Here is a 25,324-nt window from a genome sequence, read left to right as displayed (position 1 = left end):
ACTCCGCACAGCTTTGAAACATTGATAACTAAATGAGAGCCCATTTACATAAAGGAATCTCTTATCTTGTTTAACATAGGGAGTTTGTTAAAATCCAGTTTGTTTAATGTTATTATCCAGTTTGTTTAATGTTTATTTCACTAAGCACAAAATCAAGAATAGAAGTTACATTCTTGGCTTCCTTAACTAAATCTCCAAAATAGTGGGGTTCCTACATTGAATGTTGACACTTCATCAGTATCTAATTCAGTTCAGAGTCACAGGATCATCTCTGCTGCTGCTGCTTCTCTCTCTCTCTCTCTCTCTCTCTCTCTCTCTCTGTTAGGGAAAGGGTGGTATGTTTTTTACTGCCCAGTTGGTCTATTTACTGTCCATCAGTCTTTTCTACTCCCTTTTCCTATCTTCCTCATTTTGGTTTTGCAGTGTGCTTTTAGTCTGAGGTTAAATGATGCCATACCATTAACCTCAGCTTGGGACCACTAAGGACCAAGCCATGTTTATTTTTTCTGAAAATAAAGTTTCTTAGAGTTTTGTTTTGTTTTTGAGACAGGGTCTCTCTGTGTAGCCTTGGCTGTCCTGGACTGGCTTTGTAGACCAGGCTGGCCTTGAACTCAAGCAATCTGCCTGCCTCTGCCTCCTGAGTGCTAAGTGCTGGGATTAAAGGTGTGTGCCACCACTGCCCAGCTCCTATTCTTTTGACTTTCTACCTCCCAACCTGTTTGCCATATCCATTTCTCTAAGAGAATCTATTGCATAACTTTATTTAAGTAGGTCATGGCAAATGATAATGATTTTTCTTTGTGGTCAGGACTGGCTTATGAATGTGGCGGTATTCCCAAGAGTGACTGCTCTCTTCACCTCTCACAAGTCTTGATTTCTGAAGTCACTCCTCTAGCAAGTGGTGGCCTGTTTGTCATCTAATGTTGAAGATAAATTATATGTTTGTCTTCTCTGTCTGAGACGCTAAACTACCTGTCAGTGGCACTTACACTAGTCACACACACTGCCCTGTGTTAAAGTTACACCTCAGAAGCCAAATGTGATGGCACATGTAAGTAAGGCTGACACTCAGGAGACTGAGGAAATAGGACAGACAGTGAAATTGCTGTCAAATTGTGTTACATAATAAAAGACCCTATCTCAAAAACAAACAAACAAACAAACCCCCGAAAAACAAAAATAAAACAAAATTACATGTCCACTGTCCTAAGGTAACATTCTCTTCCTGGCAGAAGTGGTGGGCACATTGCCTCATCTGTTTCCCTGGGATATTTGATAAAATATCTTACTGACAGGAAATACACAAACGAATCCTGACCCTGGTCTATGAACCCCTGAGCTTTCCTCCCCAGCAAAGCAAAGAGAAAAATGAACATACCCCAAAGAAGCTGTTCTAAAAGCTTTATATGTAAGCACATGTCACATACTTAATTCACACGTGGGAGATGATTCCTGCTGCTTAGAATTTTTTCCTTTTCATTTTTTATCATAAAAGTGGAATAATTTTTAAGTGACCTCCAAACGACAAACATGAGTGAAAATTTGATTTGCAAACTCTTAATTTTGCTGTTGGATTATCCAAAAATGTCTTAGCTATGAAAGTATAGATATTAGACACACTGAAGGACATTCTTATGCTAATAGTGGATGATTTTCAGGATGTGTCAGTCAAGTTTGTGTTTTGTGGCATGAGTTACAGCTGGACTGTGAGATTAAGACATGAAGCTTCTAGACCTCAAAGCTAAGCAAGTGCTGACATTGCAGAGCCTTTCAGTGAGCCATCAGGGCCTGCACTTTTCGATCCTGTCTTCTGAGTGTCTTGAGAGCTACCTCATGTGGATGCTGCACACCTTTGTTATCCTAAACCAGTGGCAGTTACCTTAGAACGCCGAGGACCAAGCCATCACCAGGAGGGTTGTCACTGATTCCACTAGTGCTTTAGTGATTTCAGACAAGGGTTTCATAGTATTCTGAACAATACTGCAACTAAAGGAAGAGTTAACTTGCCTAAGACAGGCGTTTAGGAAAAGGTGTTCATCTAGATAATAATTTATGACTTACATTTTAAAATGTTATTGATAGGTCTTGTATCGTTATAATTCATGCTTAAGTATCCTGAGAAAATGTTCCTATTTTAATTTTATGGTAGTTTTTTAGGAGAATAGGTATGTGGAAGAATTGCTGCCATAGCCATTTATGTATATTTAAAGATAGCAGTAATTGCTTCATGCCAGTAATTAATTTTAATAATTTTCTTTAAAGACTCTATACATAAACCTAATAGATAGTGATAGTGACCCTCATATTGTTTGCTGAGGATTTTCACAGAGGGTTTCCTAGCTCTAAAAGTTTTTTAAATGCCAAAATTAGAAAAATATTGGTGTAATAGCATTCAGTTTACTCAACTTGAAGTTATAGCCTCTACAAGTCTAGGTGCCCCTTCTCTTTGTGCCCCTCTTCTAGGAGCTGATGGAGGCCAGCGTCAGTGCCACTGACACTGCCATCTGGAGCACTGGTCTCTCAGAGGCCAGCGTGCCATTTGGTTTTGTGTTTTTACTGTATCAATGCCAGAAGCTATGGTAGTCACTTTAGACAAGGCATGCTGACATAGACACAGCAAGATCTCAGTGTAAACAGAGCGCAAAAGTAACTAGGAAATTCATTTAGTGACAATACCAATGTTAATAGTTGCTACTTTTTCTGAAACTTAGTTATTTTTCTGTTTACTTTATTGTATTATAATTTATTAAAATGTAACTTATGGACTAATTTGGAGTTTATCTTTGCCCCACTTCCTATAGCTTGATCACGACTTAAAACATGCCCATGAGCTCCGCCAGGCTGCATTCAAGCTCTATGCCTCTCTTGGAGCAAATGATGAGGACATCCGGAAGAAGGTGAGTCTGGGAGAGGGGCGTCCCCCAGTCCTGACAGCCAGCAGGCAGGGAGTGACGTCAACCTGAAAGTCGTGGTGAAGAGCACTAACAGTGACAGAGTGACAAAAGGCAGAATTGAAGAATGAATGGGACCTGGATTTGGGGGGTTGTTTGTTTTTAGAAATAGAGTGGCATGGCCATGCTGGAATGACGAATAACCGGCCTGCTGTTTTGTGTCATTAACATGGATCATTATGTTGCACATTTTTGCATGTGTTCTGATAAAAATCATTTCTAGCACTGTGAAGCTTTAGACACCTTGAAAGATCTAACACTAGAACTGTAAATGTTATTTATTGATATACCTTCTAATGCCATTGAGAAGTTCAAATCTATTGTATATTGTTCTTTAATAATGTGGCTTAGTTTTATGTTTTGATATTTTAATTTTATTTTTTGCTACTGTGCAAGTTTAATGTGAATAAAATCTTTGTGGAATGATGATTTTATGTTTAGTGAGTGGTCATCTGAGTTTCCAGCTCTTCTAAATGTCTCATTGGTACCTCACCCCCATGCTAGTCCGACCCGGAGCTCACTCTCTTTATGGTACCTCACCCCCATGCTAGTCCGACCCGGAGCTCACTCTCTTTATGGTACCTCACCCCCATGCTAGTCCGACCCGGAGCTCATGCTCCTCATGGAAATAAGTCGAGGTAAGACATACAGTGTACTGTTAAATTCTAACCCGGCTCCCCCACAAACTAAAAGGCTAGAATTTACCACTCAGAAACTTACAATCTGACAGATTTCACACAAGGGGAGTACAGACATCAGCCATCCAAACCATGTGCCCTGTCATGAGTGGCCATACTAAGAGCAACTGGACATTACTTATTGAATATAATGATTTTCTGACTCTCCCACCTGTGTTGATATTTTAAGGAGAATTGTGAGAGAAATTACAAAGTATTGGCATTTACCATGATTCAGAGAAGTATTTTAGGCTTGTTAGAGAAATGAAGGAACCAACCTTAAGTATGTTCAATGAGATAAATTGAAAAAGAATCGTCTTTGAAAAAAAATGGAAATATCAACTATTAGGTTAGATATATGAGGAGTTTTGATTTTAAAACCATCTTAAAAAGCACAACTGATGTTTCCATGTACCTCAGTCTAGTTTGGCTAGCAAGTCATTTTTGAGTATGATTTACTTCATTCTTGACACCTGTGACTTTCACCTGTGAATGGTTACTTCAAAGCAAACATTAGATATGTGATATTACCTGTGTCTAACCATGGTTATGGATGTTGACACTGAAATATTTTGTTCACTTTAGACATGTGGTGTATCACAAGAAAAATGTTTTGATGGTAACTTGTATAGATAAATTAATGATGACATGGAATATGTAACTTATTACTGGGTTATTAGGAAATAGGAGGAATATTTTATCCATCCTCACAGCTCCAGAAGACCATGCCGTAGAGTAAAAGGGAGTTAGATAGATGGACCATAATGGGGGGAGGATGTTCATTTGTACTTCACTGTACTTTTTTGTTGTCAATAAATGATTGTTTTTGGAATTAATGACAGTATGTGATATCATGTTCTAGAAGTTCTTGCAACATAACAGTCTAATCAGTAGTTTACTAAAACTTGTATTCACAATGTGTACTATTTCTGGTAAGGCTGTTTATAATTTCTGTAGAAAGACAACAAATAAAGAACAAGTTATAATTGTTAACTATAGTTTCATGTGTGGTAAAGAGAAGTCACTGTGCTATTCTTGTGTGATGGGATTACGTAGTATTTTAGGGAGTTACTTAGATTTGGGAAATTGTTGAGTAGTTTACAGTTCATAGAACTCACTGAAGAAATTGTAAAGTGAGAATTATGAAGAATATTTATGACAAAATCTGCTAAAAGTCTGGTCTTAGAAGTGGAAAAAAAAACTCCTAAATTTTAGTGTATAAAAAGTGATAATTCTTCCTTGGAATGCATTTATTTTTATTCTTTTCTTTTTGTTGAAATGATTATTAGGATAGATTGAATTTACTTTTTCCATGAAATATTTCTTTCTCTTTTATACTTAACCCATATGTAATTTGGTTGTATTTTTTGTGTAGATTCTTAACATACATTGTTACTGTTTTTTAATGTAGCACTTATTCTTGTCAATATAGAATTTCAGTGTACTGATATATGTGTGCATAATCTTGATAAGAAGTTTCAAGAACTCTACACCTACCTTCCTAGGCCCTTCAAAACAAATTTTTTAATTTATATTTTTATTGTTTTGCATGTTTTAGCCACCAAGATGAAATGTTCAGTTGGTCTGGTTTTTATATTGGAAACGGGAACATAATTCAGTAGGTAATATTCGTCACAATCTCCTACTATGGCCAGTTAAGGAAAGGCTGAAGAATAAATACAAGAAAACCAGAGCACAGAAATCAGGGACAGTGAGAAGTATACACAGCTGTAAAGAAAATGGCAACTATCTCTCCTCCTATAATTGTTTTTCTCTCTCTTACTGCTTTTAAAGATGGCTAAAGGTCTGTTGTGTTATCATTTCTTGATACCTTTTCTTTGAGTCAGGCAAAATTCAGTTTAAGATTAAACATGATGTCCATGTCCAAGATTTGACACTCCTTTTTTGGAATCATGTTACTGTATTTCCATTAAAACCAGCAATAAAACTCAGCCATTCCTACAACTCAATACATGTCTGTTGAGCAAGAGCTGGAATGTGGTCCTACACACCAACAATCCCGCTCTAGGGAGGCTGGAAGCTGAGGAATCAGGATTTCAAGGTCCTTCTCAGCTACAAAGCAATCTTGAGGCCAGGCTGGGCTATATGAGACCTTGTTTCAACCCTCCCTACCGGCCCCCCCCCCAATAGTTGAGCAAGTGTAGAAACAAAAATGCAGAAATAATGCACACGGGATGTGTTGTTTAGTATGACTGGATCTTCTTTCCACTGTACACAGCGAAGTTGGCATTTTGTTCCCTAGCTTTTCATCTTTTATCACTCTGGCATATTCACTAATTTCTTAACTGCTTGTATTGTGTGGACAAAAGGTTCAGATTGTGAGCGTGAAGACATTGCCACTGGCTTTGTCAGGAAGAGAGAGAAGCCTAAGACCAGGCGGGCTCGCTGAGCTTACGGCGTGTTATACCTGACTGCATTAGCCCTGGAAGGATTCAGCTTACCTGCCATAACTGACCCCAGTCCTTGAGTGGATTATGTTAGAGAGACTAGGGGCGTGGACAGGAAATGAGAGCTCAGTACAAGAATCCAGAATGTCTTAGCTATAACTAAATTAGCAGTAGTACCAAGTAGGCACTAGCAAGGGGCAAGTCTAATTTGTAGTGACACCACCTAGCAGTCCTGGTTAGCTCACAGGGCAGGACAAGAGGCAGGAGATGCTGGCATTGCCAGTGAGTGGTTAAGCCATACATGCAGAGCCAGCAGCAGTGAGCAGCCCTACACTACAGCTTTGTAGCCGGCTCTCATGATGACATCGCTGCACTTCATGCCTGTTGAGCATCAGGGACATTAGAAACTGAACAACTCTTACCTCTATCTTAATCTCTAAAAGGAACTAATGGCATATGGCAGAAATTTAAAAAGTATACATTGGGGGAAAATGGCAGCAGCACAGATAAATTAACTGCTAGGAAATTAACAAACTAAGGATATTATTTTTGTTTTGGGTAAAAGTAAACACATTACAAATGTTAACGAAGCCCAGATTGTAGTCATTGTCCCCTCTGGGCCTTTCTGAACGTTTCCTCTTATGTCTGAGTACTTGCCTTTTAGCTGGAGGTACTTTTTGATGAACTAGAATGTAAGCTCCATGAGGGCAGGGGTTTTGATATTTTGTTCGTTTCTGTATTCTTAGCATCTACACCTCGGTACAGTTGACAATAAAATTTGAAGAATGAATGACCAGTGAACAAAGTAATCAAAGAAATGGATGAATGAGCTGTGTTATAGAATTACATTATTCTGTAATGGTTATCAAATTATATGTCAAGCTGACTTGATCAGGAGAAGAACTTTAAGACGGGAGAAACAGGTGCCTGTTCTTCATAGACACGGCATAGAGAAAATACAAGTGATTCTCAGTTGTCAGGAGGCAGGCAGTCCTAATTTCCGAGTGTCTACTAACCTGAATTATAGGTCAAAGAGAACGTGCTTTACCTCAAAGCAACTATTGTATTCTAATTAGAGATACAGGATAGTGCTGGCCTGTAGTTCAGAACTAGCATGCCAAGACCCTGTGATCCATCTTCAGCGCTGCAACATATAGAAAAGATTTTCTTCTTTCTCTCTGTGTGATTTACAGTTGTGAGTCTGGAATACATTTTTTAAGGATATATATGTAAGGATAGGATGTAGTTTGTGGGAACTGACCTGACTGTTTGCTAAAGTGTTGTTACACCCATGTGAAGTGCTTTCCCACTTAATGAACATCTGTCGTCCATTAAAGCTCAGCGCTTTCTTTAGTTAAACATTGACCAATTGAACTACTGTCAAAGTTGTGTGAATTGTCCAGGAGAGAGACAGGCTTGTAGAGGGAGATCAAGAGCTTTACAGTGGTAGCTTAAAGCTCAACATTCATTATAAAATCTTAGTAAGCCAAAGGGGTGAGAAATGGTCAGGCAGCATTATCAGGGGCACAATGGATTATTTGGAACAAATCATAGTGCACCTGTTGTTCTGAATGAGATTGAGATCTAATTGCTTTGGGAAATGTCACTTTTAACTCCCTCGGTGCTTTTTCACTTCACATTTGAAGAACTGAAAATATGAAAACTCAGTTTTTCTCCTGGGGAGATTTACAGGAGCTTTACATGGCCTGATTCAAAGCACTCAAGGCTGGGATTCTTTTTCTTTTTAAGTGACAGGGTCAAGCTATGTTGCTCAGGCTAGCTCACACTCGTGGCCTTCTGAATGGCCAGGACTGCAGGTGACAGACACCACTGGACTAGCTTGCTTTTTATTTTTAAATTAAACTTTTAAAAACTCTGAGCAGTATAAATAATGACAGAGGGAAATACGAGCAAAAGAGGCCACAAAGAATAAGGAGAGTCCCCTTCCTGCCCCCGTGCTGGCAAGGAAGGTGAGCCATAATGTGTTTACGTATGATGTCGGCCACATAATAAGCACTCGATAAATAGCAGCAGTTGTTGATTGCTTTAAATTACTCCATTGGAGAAAAATTAATACCATATATGTCTTTCACATGTTTAAAGAGAAGATGAGCAATGTTTGAGATGTAAGTAAGGATTTATAATGAAGAAAGTGACTTTATGATGTAAATTGCCCAAATTGTCAGTAAGTTCATTTCAGAAAAAGATTCTTTCTATTTCAGAAAAATACTCTTTCTATAATGAATCTCTTGTGACAGATTTGTTTTATAACTTCAAGATACATTTAGGAATCCAGGTTCTTGAAATGTTATTCATGGTTATTTAAGTATTGCCATCGTGATCAGCACTAACACAATTACTCCAAGTACTCACTGTTCCTAGGAAACAAATTCCCAAATGTGCTCACATTATTTCTTTATTTTCAATGCTGTAAGATTTTATAGTGTTTCTGTATTTGAAGTCAATTTTCGTATTTTGAACTTTCTCCAAATTTTGTTACTCATCCACCTTGAAAAGTCTGGTCCTTTGTTCATAGCTTGCTCTTGTTATTGTTTGGTCTTTTGGCTAAGAGTATAAGTGGCCATATATTTAGGTTTTATAGTTTTACAAGGTGTGAGAGTTCTAAGTGGTTGTTTGAGAGGCACATCAGATTCTGTATTTGTTTCTTCCATCGCAGATGTAAGGAATTGCTTCTAAGCCTTTCCTGCGTATTGAATCAAACACCTTGAACATTGTGAGGGTTTTCCATGGCACCACAGACATAACATCCTCTAGGACTTGGCTTTGCTATATATACAAGTTCCGAGTTTATAATTCCTTAACTTAACTGGTGACTAAATTGTAAGTTACCTTCTTAACCCTGACCTTCTAAAGAATTCTAAATGAGCCCTGTGACACCCATTCGAGATGGTAAGTGTTTCTAAAGAGGTAACCAGGTTTTGCCACATGTCCATGGTGGGAGACCCTTGACCTTCACACACTGAATGCAGCAAACCTGTGTGTCATACTGCTGTATACACATAGAGATACTTGGAGAAGAAAGCAAAAGACTTACCTCAGAATTTCAGTCAATGGAGACATGAGTTAAGTGTCTTCATACATTTTTTGGCATGTAGTTGATAAGTTCTTTATAATTTAGTTAAAAGACAGGTGTTTTATAAACTGAAAAAGGAGGGGCTAAAATGTGGTCTTTGATTACATTTGTAAAGCAAGTGGGCAACTTAGTTGGATTATTCAGGAGTATTTTCTCTGAATATGAAGTATTTGGAGTAATTAAGTGCTTGAAAATAGCAGACCTTAAAAAAAATTGAGTTTTTGAGAACTCAGGTGTGTGTTCACTCTTCATAGAAAGTGCCAGCACAGGGGTCAGCAGTGCACACCTGTTACCTCTGCAATGACTCACCTTGCCTTTAAGAATGGCTTCTGCATTTTTAAGTGGTTGAAGAAAGGAAAAATACTTCTTGAAATGAGAAGAGTAAATTCATTTCAAGCTTGTTCCTATAAGGCTCTGTCTAAATACAGCCATGATCATTTGTCTTGAACTCCCAGGGCTGAGACAGAGGCATGATCCCCTGTAGTTAAAGGTTTTACTGTACTGTCTGGCCTTTACACAAAGAAGTTATTCTGTGTTGACATTGCATAACCTTAAAAAACAAAACATCAGCAACAACAAACAAACTACCATAAGCCAGTGGTTGTCAACCTATAGGACGTGACCCCTTTGGGGGTCAAACACACATGAGTCACCTAAGACCATCGGAAAACACAGATATTTACATTATGATTCATAACTAGCAAAATTACAGTTATGAAGTAGCAACGAAATAATTCTACGGTTCAAGGTCACCATAGTATGAAGAATTGTGTTAAAGGGAAGGCTGAGAACCATTGCCATAAACAGATTGGTGGAAAACCACATTTACTGTTTGCCTTTTTTCGGTCTGTAAAAGAAAATGGGGCCCCACAAACCAGGGACGGAGACACTAGTCTGCCTTCCTGCAAAAAAGCATTAAGCACTAAAGTGTAATGTCACTACATATTACCTACAAATCAGCTCCCATATTTGAATGATGATGGCATATAAGAGACTTTGGGCAAGTGAGATGACTGTGGCTTTTAGTTATGATATAAACTATTACTGGATTCTGTAAATTGATTAGGAATATTGCTTGAATAAGATGCTATATCCAAGAGAAAAGCAAATGTAAAACATTGTGCTAGACGGTTGAACATTATACAATTCAGAACATGCAGATATACTGTATTTTGAAGCTGAATTCCATGTAACTAAGAACAGCTATTGATTGAAACTCACTTGGTGCCGGACACCGTGGTAAACCTGAGTGTTTTATCCCTCTTAAACCTCGCACCATCCTGTGAAGTAGATGACCTGGAAGCAATCAGTTTGGTCAAGGTGGCAGCTAGCAAATAAATCCTTAGACTGAATGCTGTCCCAGTCTCTCTGAAGCTAATGGCATACCTCTAGTAGAGCCCAAGGGTGATGTCAACTGGTAAGAAGAGTGTATGGTTAGTCTAAAATGGGGAACTTGGTATGGAGTTACATAGTGTGTGCTAGCTGATGGCAGGGCAGCAGGCTGAGAACATACGCCAGCTTTCTCTGCTTTTGGTACTAGGTGGCTAATGAGATACATTTGTGTGTTTGTCATTCATGATATATCACCTATGTAGCCAGTAGTAAAGCAAAGATTGGTTTATACCTTGTAGGCTTAAAACAGATGAGAATAAAATTCTGTACAGTCATTGTAGGTTTCATAAGTGTATGGAAAGTCTGGTTTACGCTGAAAGCCAGCTTTGCCGTGATTAATTAATACATGAAGAATAAGAATGACCGTAGCAGGACAGGGTGATACAGCCCGTCAGCGCTTGGGAAGCGTGGGCCAGAGGACGATATAATAAAGGCCACATAGCAAAGACCACAGTGTGATTGTAAGTGGGATAAACTGTTATGAAGGAGTTTGCAAAGGTCCTTAGGAAGAACTTTTATTGAAAAACTTTCCCTTCCACACATGGAAATAGTTGTTTCAGAAGTCGGGGCCTATAGTTGGAAATCGTCATCTCTGTTTCTTCTGCATCAATTTTTAAATGTTTTTCCAAGGGTACTGTCTAAATGCAATTATATTGTAAATTATTCTAGAGAGGAAATATTCAGATTGTTTCAATCTTTGGCATTTTTCTTTTAAATAATTTGTTTATTTTGATTCTTTTGAGGTGCTGGGATCAAACCCAGCATGTACATGCTAGGCAAGCCACTCCAACCCTGAGCCACATCCCCAGCGAGAGGTGCTATTTCAGCGTTTGATTTTGTGCAGATTCCTTACAGAGTAGATTTAACCTTGAGGTGATGTGTGAGATCTTTTGATTGTCCAATAGTCACTACTCTGTCAGGTTGTAATGTTCATCATTAGAACACAAGCAACATAAAGGCAGTGCCTGGACTATTAAGGTGTTAGGCTTGTACAGCTGTGTGTCTACAGAATAAGCTTTTTACATTGCACAGGTCACGCCCCTGGAGCAGTAAACAGAAGAAGGTGGAAGGATGTTTGTTGCTGTTTGAACGGTGATGTTTAATGGTTCTATTCTTTCGTTAAACTACAGTGTAATTTGGAGGCTGCTTAGGTTCTGTGCTGATGTCAGCTAATGATTGAACTTAAAAGTTTGAATTTCTATAGTAACACTTTTTATAGATGTGTTGATTTTTTTAAATACATGGTAACATTTCTGATATCATGTTTATACTTTTTTGTTGTTGTTTAGGTTTAAGGAAAAGTTGAGCCTAGAGAGAACCCACATTTCTTGAAAGTATAGACTATATTAGAGCTGTGTGTGTGTGTGTGTGTGTGTGTGTGTGTGTGTGTACACACGCGTGTGCAGGTGCATGTGTCCATGCTTGCTCATGTGGAAGACAGAGGTCAACGTCTGTATCCTCCTGTATTCCTTAACACCCTCTGTTTTCTACACCATTATGAAAATCAGTCTTCCTTTACTAACATGGGATCTTACATTCACAGTGCTCAGCTAGGTGAGTGTTTTGCTCTGCTTTGTTTCTTTAATGATACATTTCTGATCCTTTTAGCTCTTTATAAGCTCTCAGGAAAAGATGACTTGTGTCCGGGCCATAACTGGATTATGGGTCTACAGGAGTTTATTAATGAAGGACTGAGTTTCTCTTGTATCTAAAGGACATCTTTGGCTTGTTGACATAGGCATATGTGCAGTGAACCATCTTGGTGTTATTTGGGTACTGTACTTTCAGTATCTCTTCCTCATGCTTAACGACCTTCATCCTGGTGGCAGGGATCTCTTGTCCCATTCTACTGTACCCATGTCCACTCCTGGAAGAGCTGCAGTGATACAAATGCAGCAGTGTGCAGATACTGACTGAGGACACCAGTGCAATACTTATGCCACTGACCTAACCATAATGCAGACATTTAATCCTGTAGTCACATTCACAGCCCCAGTCCCCAGAAGAAAGAGAACAACTGCCTCCACTGGAACAGCAGCTGTTATCGGTTCCTCTTATGGTTGGATGCAGTATCTGCAACAGAGGGCAGTACCTCGTTTATGGGATCTCCAACAAGACTCATGGGTCAGAACAACTTTCAGCTCCATTTGACATTACTCTTACGTCCTCAAAGGACTCAAGATGCCATTCTGGGCGCTATAACTGGACGCTATGTCATTCTGGGTGCTATGATTGGGTGCTATACCATTCTGGGTGCTATGACTGGGCGCTATGCCATTCTGGGTGCTATGACTGGGCACTATACCATTCTGGGTGCTATGGCTGGGCACTCTGCCATTCTGGGTGCTATGACTGGGCGCTATGCCATTCTGGGTGCTATGGCTGGGCACTATTCCATTCTGGGTGCTATGACTGAGCGCTATTCCATTCTGGGTGCTATGGCTGGGCACTATACCAATTCTGGGTACTATATGACTGGGCGCTATGCCATTCTGGGTGCTATGACTGGGCACTATGCCATTCTGGGTGCTATGACTGGGCACTCTGCCATTCTGGGTGCTATGACTGGGCGCTATGCCATTCTGGGTGCTATGGCTGGGCACTATTCCATTCTGGGTGCTATGACTGGGCACTATGCCATTCTGGGTGCTATGACTGGGCGCTATGCCATTCTGGGTGCTATGGCTGGGCACTATTCCATTCTGGGTGCTATGGCTGGGCGCTATTCCATTCTGGGTGCTATGACTGGGCGCTATGCCATTCTGGGTGCTATGACTGGGTGCTATGCCATTCTGGGTGCTATGGCTGGGCACTATACCAATTCTGGGTACTATATGACTGGGCACTATTCCATTCTGGGTGCTATGACTGGGCACTATGCCATTCTGGGTGCTATGACTGGGCACTATGCCATTCTGGGTGCTATGACTGGGCGCTATGCCATTCTGGGTGCTATGACTGGGCACTATGCCATTCTGGGTGCTATGACTGGGCGCTATGCCATTCTGGGTGCTATGACTGGGCGTTGTGCCATTCTGGGTGCTATGACTGGGCGCTGTGCCATTCTGGGTGCTATGACTGGGCGCTGTGCCATTCTGGGTGCTATGGCATGGTTTATTGCTCTTGTCGTTCCAACCACGGATCTATAAACAATGTGGCACTCCATTAGACTATCATGAGCCAATAAAACCTTGGCAGTGGTCACCTCTAAATCCTTCCCTGTTGACCTGGGCATTTGTTGTCTGGATTTCTAAATCTGCTCTTAAAACCTTATAATCACATTTATCCTCATTTTGGTGGTGGTATCCACCATGATGCTCCTTTTTACCCCCTGCATGTATCATTTTTACCCTCTTGTGGACTGATAATCTTGATGAAGAAGAATCAAGTTCTCAGGTTTTAAGCTTCCCAGAACCCTGGCAAGGCTCCTGAAATCTGATTTATAACAACTTCATCTACAAACCTACACCTATAGATGGCCTGGGAAAGGTCAGTTTGTGCCCAGAGTTAAGGTATCTCAAAATAGCTTTACTGTAAAGAGCTTAAAAATAAAATGTGATGCTATATTCCACTGTTAATAGTGGTGGGCACTGACTCTTCACCATTCTGCCTGATCAAGGAATCTCTCCATCAATACTATTTTTTTTTTTTTTTTTTTTAAGTTTTAAACCATGTTTACTACTAGACACTCATATTTGCTGAATAACTGAGTGCAGGAGTGCAGGTGGGAAGGGAAACTTGCCTTTCCTGTCTCGGATGTGTGGTTCACTGGGCCTAAGTCAGTCTCTGGTTTTTGCTTACCTTGCTCTCCATATTGCTTCTAAACAGCCTAATGATCTTGTCCAGGGAGACTGATTGTTGTCCCCAGTGATGACTTGGAATGATTGCTCTGTTTCCTCATTCTGCTGAAGACCCAGGGAGGCAGAGGATTGCATGAGATTGTAGCAGATCACTGCGTATCATTGCATTGGATACCTTCCCCCACTAGGTTGACCATCCACTCATTTGAGTCTGGTCAATACCTCGCTCCCTCTCCCTGGGCTGTTCAATTGTTGGCCCTAGTAACCTTGGGGAGGAGGTCATAGCCTCCACATGGGGCCATAGTAAGCTTTTAGAGATCTCTAGCCCATCTCTTATATAGTTAGAATTTTTCATAGGCTAAGTAGTTTCAAACATTTACTTTACATGTATTTGTTTGTGAGGAGTGTGCACACAAATGATGTATGTGTACTCCAGTGCCGTGGTGCGTGTGTGAAGGTCAGAGGACACCCTGCGGGAGCCAGTTCTTCCCAGCGTGTGGGTTTCAGGGATCCATCTCAGGCTCCCAGGCTTGGTGGCAAGCACCTTCACTGCTGAGCCATCTTCCTGACCCTCACTCGGGTGTTTATGACCTATCGCTATATTGTGGGAGTCTTCATTGGATGTTTATGTTACTGCTGCACTATCCCGTCACATGGCAGATTTACTTCTTTGGCTGAGTGTGGCCAGTCAACATTGTCCATAAGTCTCTTTCAAGACTTGCCCATGCCTGGGTTTCCTAAGCACCTGAACTGAGAGCTGGTAGTGTTTTGAGTTTTTAGAAAGTAATCCTGTATCTCATTCTCCCATACTTACACAGCCTTTGATGCCTTCACTGTAAAGATACAAGAAAGCGATGGGGAGGTGGTGGTGGGGGTCACGGTAGGAGTATGTAAGCTTTATGTTCCCAACTTGATGTATTCAGCATAGCAAAGGTAAAGGAAAAAAAGGACAGAACGCAGAGGTTCCAATAACAAGTGGGACTTTACTCTTGACGCAGGCTTGTGGTCCCCACCACTTAGGAGCCTAGGGTGACAGGATCACTTGGGTTCCTGTTTTAGTTAGAGACCACCTAGGGCAACACAGACAGACCCTACCTCAAAATGAAAGAAAAATGGGCTGTTCAGTCAACTTATGTCCTGTCGGAAAAACAAAGTCCCTATAAAGTAGATGTGAGTGCAGAGTTGCTGGGGGCATGGTGGACCTAGGAAGGATTTGAAGTGGGAGGTAGGTGCCCAAAGGAACATGGGGATCTCTTGCAGGTGAGTACAGGACTTGGGGGACCAATGGTGAAAGATTGGTACAGGTGGGATTGTGTCTGCCAAGAAGCAGGCAGGCATCCACATTGGGGGGAAATTGTAAGAGAGTTAGTTTAAAAGAAAGAAAGAAAGAAAGAAAGAAAGAAAAAGAGTAGCTAGCTGGGTGAGGTGAATCAGTCACATCTTTAATTCCAGCACTCGGGAGGCAGAGGCAGATGGAGCTCTGTAAGTTTGAGGTCATAGTCTACGAGACTAGAACAAGACAGCAAAAACCACACAGAGAAACCCTATTTTGAAGAAAGGGGAAAACGGAGCTAGCCTGGAAAAAAAGGCATATGGGAGGCTAGCAGTGCTAATGGGGCAGAACATGGATGCTCATACAGGTAAGAATGTGATGAGCGTTGGCCTGGAATAAGGGACACACACACATTCTTGTATTACATTGTACATATTCTTGGGCTATGTGACCAATGTCCTTTACTCTAACCTTTAGGTACGATGTGGTTCCTTGTTCCTTCCCTCCCTCCCTTTCTTCCTGTCTCTCTCCCTCCTTCCCTGTGTGTATTATGTGTGCTTGTGTGTTGTGTATATGTGTGTGCTTGAGTGTTACATGTATGTGTGTGTTGTGTATGTTTGTGTGCATGCGTTTTATGTGTATTGTGTGTTATATGTTGATGTGTAAGGGAGATCACAGCTTGCAGACTCTGGTTCTCTGCTTCCACCATGTGGGTCCAAGTGCTTGATGGCAAGTCCTCAGACTCAGTGGCAGGTACTGTCAGCCACTGAGCTTTCTTACCGGCCTGAGGTTCTCCCCACCCTCCCTCCGGCCCCCAATGTATATGAGTGTCTCACTTGTATGTCTTTCTGTGCCACCTGTATATAGTGCCTGTGGAGACCAGAAGAGGGCATTGGATTCCCTAGACTGGAGTTAAAAATGGTTGTGAGTTGCCCTGTGGGTACTGGGAATCAAACCCAGGTCCTGTGAGAAAGCAGTGCTTTTAACCACCGATCTGCCTCTCTAGCCATAGGTTTTCCACTCTTGATAGTAATGATCTCTTTATTGGTCACCGTAATTGAAATGGCTTCTGAACATTCTGAGATTTCTCACCTCCTGTTCTGAAGCCAGGCTTCTGAATCCACTCATTTGCTCTAGGTTGGTGGGCTTAAGCTTCAGCTTTGGCTGTACCCTGGACTCAGCCTTTTTACAAAAACACAGTCCTGCCTATGCACGAATCAGATTCAATTGGTGTGTCCTAGACACACGGACTATCAACAGTTCCCTCAGGGTCTTGGTGCTAGGTGTTCGAGGTGCGAGCAAGGCCTCCTCCCGATGATACATCATTCATGGTTTAGAACTATATTAGAGTAGTGTTACAAGTGTTACTAAGTACATGGACTCTGCAGTCTGAGAACTCTTGTGTTATCCAGGATCCTCAGTTTCCTAGCATGTCAGTGGAAATATTCTTAATAACGCTTACAGAAGAGATAAACAGAAGAGTCATATAACCAGAGATATAAAACACTCAGCACGATGACTGATGATACTAATATTTTTGTGTTTGCTCTAATGCTTTAATAGGAAAAGCCTGTTTTTTGATAGCCCCATGCAAGTTAAACTTAACTTCCTCTGCATCCTATTCATTTATCAGTACATGGCCTAATGAAGACGGATTTTAGGGTATCTTACTTTGAACCATAAGAAGCAACACTTAATAATTGTTATGATTTCCTGTACCAGGGCCTGGTGCTGTGGTGAAAGACAGCTAGGATTGCTTGTAAATATTTAACGTAGCCTAAATTTGCTTGGTAAAGTGGAACTGCAGAGTGGCTGTGTCGGAACTTACAGATTTCATTCACTTGATGAGGGCAGTGTGGACTGCGATTTGTTGTCATTCTCACCGGAAGTGCCTCTAGTTCACTCACATCCCCTCAACCCAGATTGTTTGTGCACACCTCTGTAGTACTTACGCCATTTAAATTGTTGTAAATGCCTTTAAAAATCAAGAAGCAGTTTTGTCTGTCGTCCATCCTGGCGCGCCCCAAGTGGGTGCTTGGCCCATCTCCCTGGTGAGCTGCCTGCCCCATGGCAAGGTGATTGGCGAGAGGTAAAATCCTTTGCTAAAAACATTAATCTCTTAATGGACATTAACATACTTGCATTTACAAGCAGTGAAGTTTGTCACCTTCATGTTGTTATTTATGCAGCATTAACCTTTTTCTCCAGATCATTGAGACTGAAAATATGATGGACCGAATTGTGACTGGCTTGTCTGAGTCTAGTGTCAAGGTGCGGTTAGCTGCTGTCAGGTATGAGCTTTACGTGGTCTGAATCAAATCCCTTGCTGTGTGTTTAGCCTGTTTCCTTTCCGGTCCTTCACTAAGCGCAGGATGCAGATGTTCCTGGAACGTATGCTCAGGTGAATTCACGCAGTGTGTCATGTTACCTAACAGAACCTAGCCTCCAAATGCCCGTGAGGTGTCTTGCAGTAGCTGACTTAGTGTCGATAGCTATGCTTGAAGTGTACGTTCGTGCTAGTGAAAAAGCCAAGCAATTGATTTGAAATGTGAGGTTTGGCTTCTTGGGAAGCTAATTTTGATCATTCTTTATAGATGTTTGCACAGTTTATCCAGATCTGTACAGCAGCTTCGAACCAGTTTCCAGGATCATGCGGTGTGGAAACCTTTAATGAAGGTGAGAAAGTCACAGCAGTTGGCACAGAGCCTGTGGGAGCTGAGCACCTGGGTCTAGGAGCACATCTGATTCTCGGGTAGAACAATTTGCTGTTTATGTCAGATGTTCCAAGCAGCTCTGGACTTAGCGACTGCGGTCAGCGGGTCAGCAGGTCAGCTGTGAGAGCACGTCCTAGCCCAGGTTTCTTTATTAGCTGGAGTTCTCCATCTTCTGTATGTTTATTATTACTCTTTAAACTTAAATCCAGAGTTTTCTTTGTAGCCTTTAGAAGATGGGAAAGAGTAGGCTATTTATACATATAAAAGAAGACTTGGGCCCTTAACTCTGCTTTTGGGTCTCCCATGCCAGCAGGAAGGAATTCAACACAAGTAAATCTGAATTAAAACTTCTAAAGGCTCAACCAATTAGATGCGGATAATAATGTTCACCGTCATATGGAACCATGGTCAACTTGGTCTTTGATCCTTTTGTTTTTAAAAATCTTTTAATTAACTGTGTACATTTCATTTACTCGGTAGAATTTAAAATTTTATTTTGGTTTTTGTTGTTGTTTCTTTGGTTTTGAGTATTTACTATGTTTTAAGCAAAGCCTCTGGGCCCCCAGGCCTTGCAAAAGCCTTTTACTATGGTGATCTTACCCTTGATCTAACCTTAGGTTAGAGTCAGGACACCAGTGTGACAGAAATAAGAAAAAACATCAAGCAGGAAAATGTGAATTAGATTTTGAAGGTAAAAAGAACAGAGAAGGATTTCTTTCTGTGAGCAGAAATGGTATGTACGAAAAGTTAGGAGCTAGCAAGGGCGCCTTCATGACCATCATAGACGGTCTGAGATGACTGAGATGACCTGTGGACAGGTAGCCAGGCAGAAGCTACAGTGCATGTCTGAAGTCTTAGTAACTGCACGGCAGAGGCAGGAAAATGGTGAGTTGAAGGCCTGTGTGGAATATATAGTGAGACCTTGTTTTGTGTGTTGTTGTTGTTGTTTGTTTGTTTTTAAAGTGGAATTTGACCAGTGCTGTAGGCCTTGGAAATTAACATGCTGAGTGGTTCTTATGGGGAAGCTGATCTCACGGCAGAGCATATGACTTACTTACTCTTTGAGGTCTTGAAATAAGATGATAGTTGTTGTTTTAGAAACAGCTTGAAGCCTAGAGCTACTTTACTGGAAGACATGACAGCATTGGGTATGTGGTTTGTTTAGGTTTCTAGAAGGATCATGATACAGCTTTGTGAGGCTTATCGGGACAGAGTTGTTTCTTCAGTTTCCCCTTTGCTGTGAGCCTTCCTTCTCAGCCTGTGACATCACACTTGTCTCACTTCCATTCACCGTCACCACTCTCTGAGTTTCCTTCACCTTATTTCACCTGTTGGACATATGGCACTCTTCTGAACATGACTCATTTCCTGTTGTATTTTTGTTTCCTGAAACTTATTGGGAGCCCCCAACTTTAGAAAGGTTATTTGCCTACCCCAAGCACAACCTTAATGTCTTCCCACACTGGGAGGATATGGTATCCTCGGGTAGGCCAGTTCAGTCAACAAGTCTGTTTCACATTCAAAATCTCTTAATTAAAATCAGTGAATCCAAATTTGACATTCCTAGATTTTGGAAGACTCTCCTAAGTTAATGTTTTCTTTTATACGTCCTACTTTTTCCTTTCAGGTTTTGTTTGTTTGCTTGTTTGCTTTGCTTTGCTTTTTTTTTTTTTAATTGAAAGCTTGATTTTGATTTATTATTCACCCAAGACTTTTTAACTTTTTCCTGTTTCCCAAAATAACTTCTTTTGTGTCTGGACCTTTTTCTCTGGTTGCTCAGCTCAGAATCTCTGTGCCATGCACATGGAGAACAGAGCAGGTGATTCCTGTCTGCTCCTAGGGCACATGGCGACGAGCAGTCTAGAGTTCTGTACTCATGGCTGTATGGAGGTCTGACTCTCAAACCATGGCTTAGTCACATGCATAAGGTGTGCTGTTAGATGCAGATGTTCATCCTCATTTTGATTTCTCATAGTTGAGAAGCTGCTTATCTATCTAATTTTTCTTATTTGCTTTTCCATATTTTAATCTGTTGGTTAACAAAACACAAGAGAATAGCCCTTTAATTTTAATAAAAACTTTGTGTTTTAAATTCTTCTGTTTGGGTTAAATTCGTATGTATGTATGTATGTATGTATGTATGTATGTATGTATGTATGTATGTATGTAATTTGTTTTCTTATTCTGGGATCAAACCCAGGGCCCCATACTTGGTAGACAAGCACTCTACCAACTAACCTATACCTCCAGTCCTGTTTTACTAAGTCTCCATTAGCTTGACAGTAGAGGTCAGCTTCTGAGTTGCTGTATTTTTTCCTACTTATACTGTCCAGTATAAGAAGTCAAGCTGAGAGATAATTGTTTAGGGTTTTACTTAGTCGTCGTCTAGGACCTCACCTTTAGCATTTCAAAGTTAATGACATCACCCTTTTTATTCTATAGGTTTTACAAAATGCACCTGATGAAATCCTAGTAGTAGCATCTTCCATGTTATGTAACCTTCTTCTTGAATTTTCTCCAAGTAAAGAGGTTAGTATTGGTTTTCTCTTATCTGGCTAAAGTTTAGTCAATTGTTATTTTCTTTTTTCCCTTCTTTGTTTTTCTTTTTATTTATTTTGGCTTTTTGAGACAAGGTTTCTCTGCATAGCCCTGGCTGCCCTGGGACTCAACTTGTAGAGCACCTTGGCCTCAAACTCAGCAATCTACCTGTCTCTGCCTCCTGAGTGCTGGGATTAAAGGTGTACATCACCACCACCACCTGGGTTTTCTTTTCTTAAAATAATAGTTGGTGTTGACATTTGTGAACTGAAATAAGTCACTTAGTTTTCAATGATGGGATTACTTCCTATTACTTTGTTCCTCCTATCTGTCATGTTCAGTGTACTTAGCGGATGTCACAAAGCCTGGAGCCCTGCAGTAACATTCACCTGTAAGCTCAGCTACTTGGGAGGCTGAGGCAAAAGACTTTCAAAAGCCCAAGAATTTGAGGCCAGCTTGTTTATAAATAAATAAATAAAAGATACCATGGTATATAGTTAGTCCATACTGAAATTGCAAGTAAAGAATTATAAAAGTATAAATAATAAACTGTCTTCAAACAATATTTACTGAAGAATAATTGACTTGTCTTTAGAAAGCAGGATTGTAAGTCATTTCAAGGGACTAACTCCCTGCATCTGAAAATACTATTCATTGGTCACTGGGGAAGAATGAATGGAAAGATTTTTTTTTTTTTCTATTCTATTCTTAATAGTTCCCTACATGTATCTTGAATTTTAGTGGGTTTTACTAGTGTTACCATCTCTCACCTCCTCCCTCTCCTACTGAAACCCAGCAAAGCACTCTCCTGCCTTTTTCATGTATTATTTGTGTGACCCACTGTGTTTAATTAGAGTTGCTTGCATGACCATAGATGGAAGTAATTTACTAGAGCGTGGGCATCTTGACCATGGTTACACTACTGAAGAACATCACAGACACACATGCACACATACACGTGCACGCACGCGCGCGCACACACATGCACACATACACGTGCACGCACGCGCGCGTGCACACACACACACACACACACACACACACACACACACACACACACACCACAACCCTTAATGGACAGTAGGCCCTCAGAAGGGGTGGAGTCTCGCAGGCCCCTCTATGACCGTGATGGAATGTTGGCCAGCAGCCCAGTCTGTGCAGGTCTTACAGTGGTGTCCATGGCTGCCGTGAGTTTGGCAATGGTTATGTCAATGTTCAGAAGATTCTTTTTGTTCTACATTTCCCTGTCCTTCGGTTCTCATGTTCTTTCTAACGCTCCTGTTTATGCAGTGTTCTCCGCTGTTTGCAGGGGTCCCGTACTACAACTTATGTTTTTTAAGCTCATGGCTTTTGTATTTAATAAAGAAAAATAAACTTAATAAAGAATGGGTAAACACCTTATACAGTTTTACTGTTTCATCATCTCTGGCCTGGGCTTGTAGAACATGCCTACATATGTACAGAAAATGGATCCAGTTTCCAGGAACAACAACGTGTGTGTGTGTGTGTGTGTGTGTGTGTGTGTGTGTGTGTGTGTCCTTCCTTCCAGTCCTGAGTTAAGGCTTACTGCTTGTTGGCCCTCTAGCAGTTTGTAATGGATTTTCTATATTGAAACATCTGCAGGCTTTGTTTGACTTGCGGATGTCAGCACCAACAAGGTGGAAGTCAGCAATGGGTACTGAGCATTCTTCCACTATAGGCACAGAGAACAACTGAGGCTCTCAGAGGCTCCCAGGCCTCTGCCTGCCCTGGAGCACTGACCAAATCCTGAATGAGTTACAGTCAGAGCAACCCCAGCCATCTAGAGCAGCCTGTGTCATGTCCAGCGAGGAAAGTGGTGGATGAACTCAAAAGATCTGATCCAGAAGAAAGAGAAATGCTAGAAAAATCTGGTTGGAGCAGTTGGCAGAATTGGAGTAGAGGGTTTGTGTTGATAAATGTTTTAATTTAGGATTAACTTTTCTGCATTTGGTAGCTATATTGTGATTGTCTAAGGGTATCTTTGTCCTCAGGAAACACGCTGAAATACTGAGGGCTAAGGAATCAAGTCTGTGCTCTGTTTTCAAATGGTAAAATAAAACAAATAATGTAGATTAAGTACATAGAATAAGAGATATGATAAAGAGACCATGGCAAGTATTTGAAATACCATGATTTGAATACATGGCCTTCAAAGGTGTCGTCTTGAAAGGCACATCCTGAGTCTGTACTGCTGAATCCCTTAAGAGCCTCTAGTCACCAGGTGGCATGTGCCTTTCAGCAGTCATTAGTGGTAAGTCTCACTCCTGCAAGTCTGGGTTTTTAAGAACTCTCTAGAAACCCATTTTCAGTGAGATATTCAAGCTATAGTCAGTAGTTAGGCTGTCCTGGGCACAAGAAGTGATGCAATTTAAAGAGAGCAGATGTACTGTTCACACGTCATGGCCGATTGATTAGTGCTGAGAATAGGCTGGAACTTGGCTTCTGCAGTTGTTTGCAGTGAAGAGAACAGGGAAGTGGACAGTGGAGTGTAAGAGTATGAGAAATGAATGTGTATTCGGATGCCTGCAGACTGTGTGTGTGTGTGTGTGTGTGTGTGTGTGTGTGTGTGTGTGTGTGTGAGAGAGAGAGAGAGAGAGAGAGAGAGAGAGAGGGAGAGAGAGGGAGAGAGGGAGAGTGTGTTCCTGCTTTGTGAAAACTGCATAGAATTAAGATGGGGAAGAGATCATTCAGTGGGTGGTTTGCAAATCTGACATGGACTCTGTTTTGTGCTGTTATTTGTTTATTATTCCATCTTGATTTTCCTTTTCTCATCAGCCAATTTTGGAATCAGGAGCTGTCGAGCTGCTCTGCGGATTGACACAGAGTGAAAACCCTGCTCTCCGAGTGAATGGGATTTGGGCTTTAATGGTATGTTTCACGCTTTGATGTCACATTTACAAGAAAAATAGAGGCGATATCAAAATTGTCACTATGGCATATGTTCTGGAATTTTATTTTTTAAAAACTAGCTAACATAGTCCAGTTTTCTGATGCCCTATGACCTGAAAGAGTCTGTGTTCATCTTTCAGGCTTGTCTGTAAAGGAGTTGTTTGGTCATATAGCACACCCTCATCTGGGAACATCTGTGTGCCTCTGAATACACTACTGTCATAGCGAGCTGCTTATTTTATGTTTGCATGTAGTTACAGATAGTAAACCAAGGCATGGATTGATGGTGTGCTGACGCACACAGTTTCATGTTTATGGAGTACAGGTTTTAAACGATAGATGTTCTGAAGTAGCTGAGTTGAGCTGATGTAAGCATCACTCATGTAGTTAGCATATTTTGTAGAACAGCTACCTTGCCAAATACTTAGTAATTGAACAGTTTCTAGTAAACATAATAAATGATTTCTTAAGTTATGAGATCAGAACCATTTTTTCAAGATTATTAAACTTCATTGCATTTTGAAAAGGAGTAAATCTATGTGGACTTTGAAAACCATACTTAGAGTATTCAAATTTTAATTGTTGTGCCAAGGCTCGGTGCATTTGCAACTGCTATTTTAAAAACGCTATGTTACTACATTTATTTAGTAGGGGAGTGTGCACACATGCCACGGGTGAGAGGACAATTTGGGCAGGGTCAGTTCTCTCCTTCCTCCATGTGAGTCCAGGGGCTCCAGGCCAGGTCATGAGCTCTTTACCTAACTCAGCCCTTCGCGGCCCCTGCTGCTGCTTCTGTGTACCTTCCTTACTGATGGGAAAGTTGGCCTGGGTGTGCAGAAGATACTTCCCAAACAGCCAGTGGGTGGTGGGAATGGGCTCCAGTGGCCCCCACGCCTGTCATGTCCCTGCTCCATGCTGTATCTGCTGAGTTACTGACATGAGCTTGGGACAGAGATAACAATCCAATAAAAGTCCAAATCTGATTGTTTGTTAGTGACTTTTCTCCTTAATACAACTTGTAGCTCTTTTTGAAACACTCCCAGGCTTTTTTTCCCCCCTTAAGTTTTTACTACCATCTTCCTACCTTACCTTCGCTTCAGGACTGCCCTCCCAGCATCAGTTTCCAGTTTCCTTTACACTGCAGTCTCAGGAGCCCCTCCAATAGGAGAGCTTAGTCAGAAACCCGTGTTTCTCCGTGTCTATGACCCATTCCCCAGATCTTCCACTTAGATAGCCTGTGGGACTTGAGTTGACAGCTCCCTGACATGCACCGGTCTGTTGGTACACACCAAATGAGTCATCTCGCTCTGCCATCTGTCTTACTCTGATCGGTTTCCATATCACCAGCTTCTGTAACCTTTGTTCACAAACATAAGGCTATGGGATTACCATGGCCTGCGTCTCTGATGGCTAACAGGTGCACTCCTACTGTCATTGTCCTCCATCATTGAGAACCTTGCTTAGTGATAGGTCTTAGTTGCTCAAGCAAAAATGAATTTCTGAAAATAACTACATATATACCACCAATTTATAAGAGATTTTTACAGCAAATGTTTGTTTATGAATC

General features: G+C 41.0%; 1 protein-coding gene across 2 annotated transcripts in view; it reads left to right on the top strand.

Moving 5' to 3' along the window:
• The window catches only part of Armc8 (armadillo repeat containing 8), an 88,416-nt gene that overhangs the window by 44,820 nt on the left and 18,272 nt on the right, over positions 1–25,324 (top strand). For both annotated transcript variants that reach the window (XM_051140714.1, XM_051140713.1), the window contains 5 exons: positions 2,802–2,897; positions 17,804–17,886; positions 18,190–18,271; positions 20,752–20,838; positions 23,644–23,736. In XM_051140714.1, the coding sequence (XP_050996671.1) occupies positions 2,802–2,897; positions 17,804–17,886; positions 18,190–18,271; positions 20,752–20,838; positions 23,644–23,736 (441 nt within the window). The remainder of the gene's footprint in view (positions 1–2,801; positions 2,898–17,803; positions 17,887–18,189; positions 18,272–20,751; positions 20,839–23,643; positions 23,737–25,324) is intronic.

This window comes from Acomys russatus, chromosome 32 (genome assembly GCF_903995435.1).
Source record: "Acomys russatus chromosome 32, mAcoRus1.1, whole genome shotgun sequence".
In the NCBI taxonomy this organism is placed as follows: Eukaryota; Metazoa; Chordata; class Mammalia; order Rodentia; family Muridae; genus Acomys; species Acomys russatus.
This window is presented reverse-complemented; position numbering and strand designations above follow the sequence as displayed.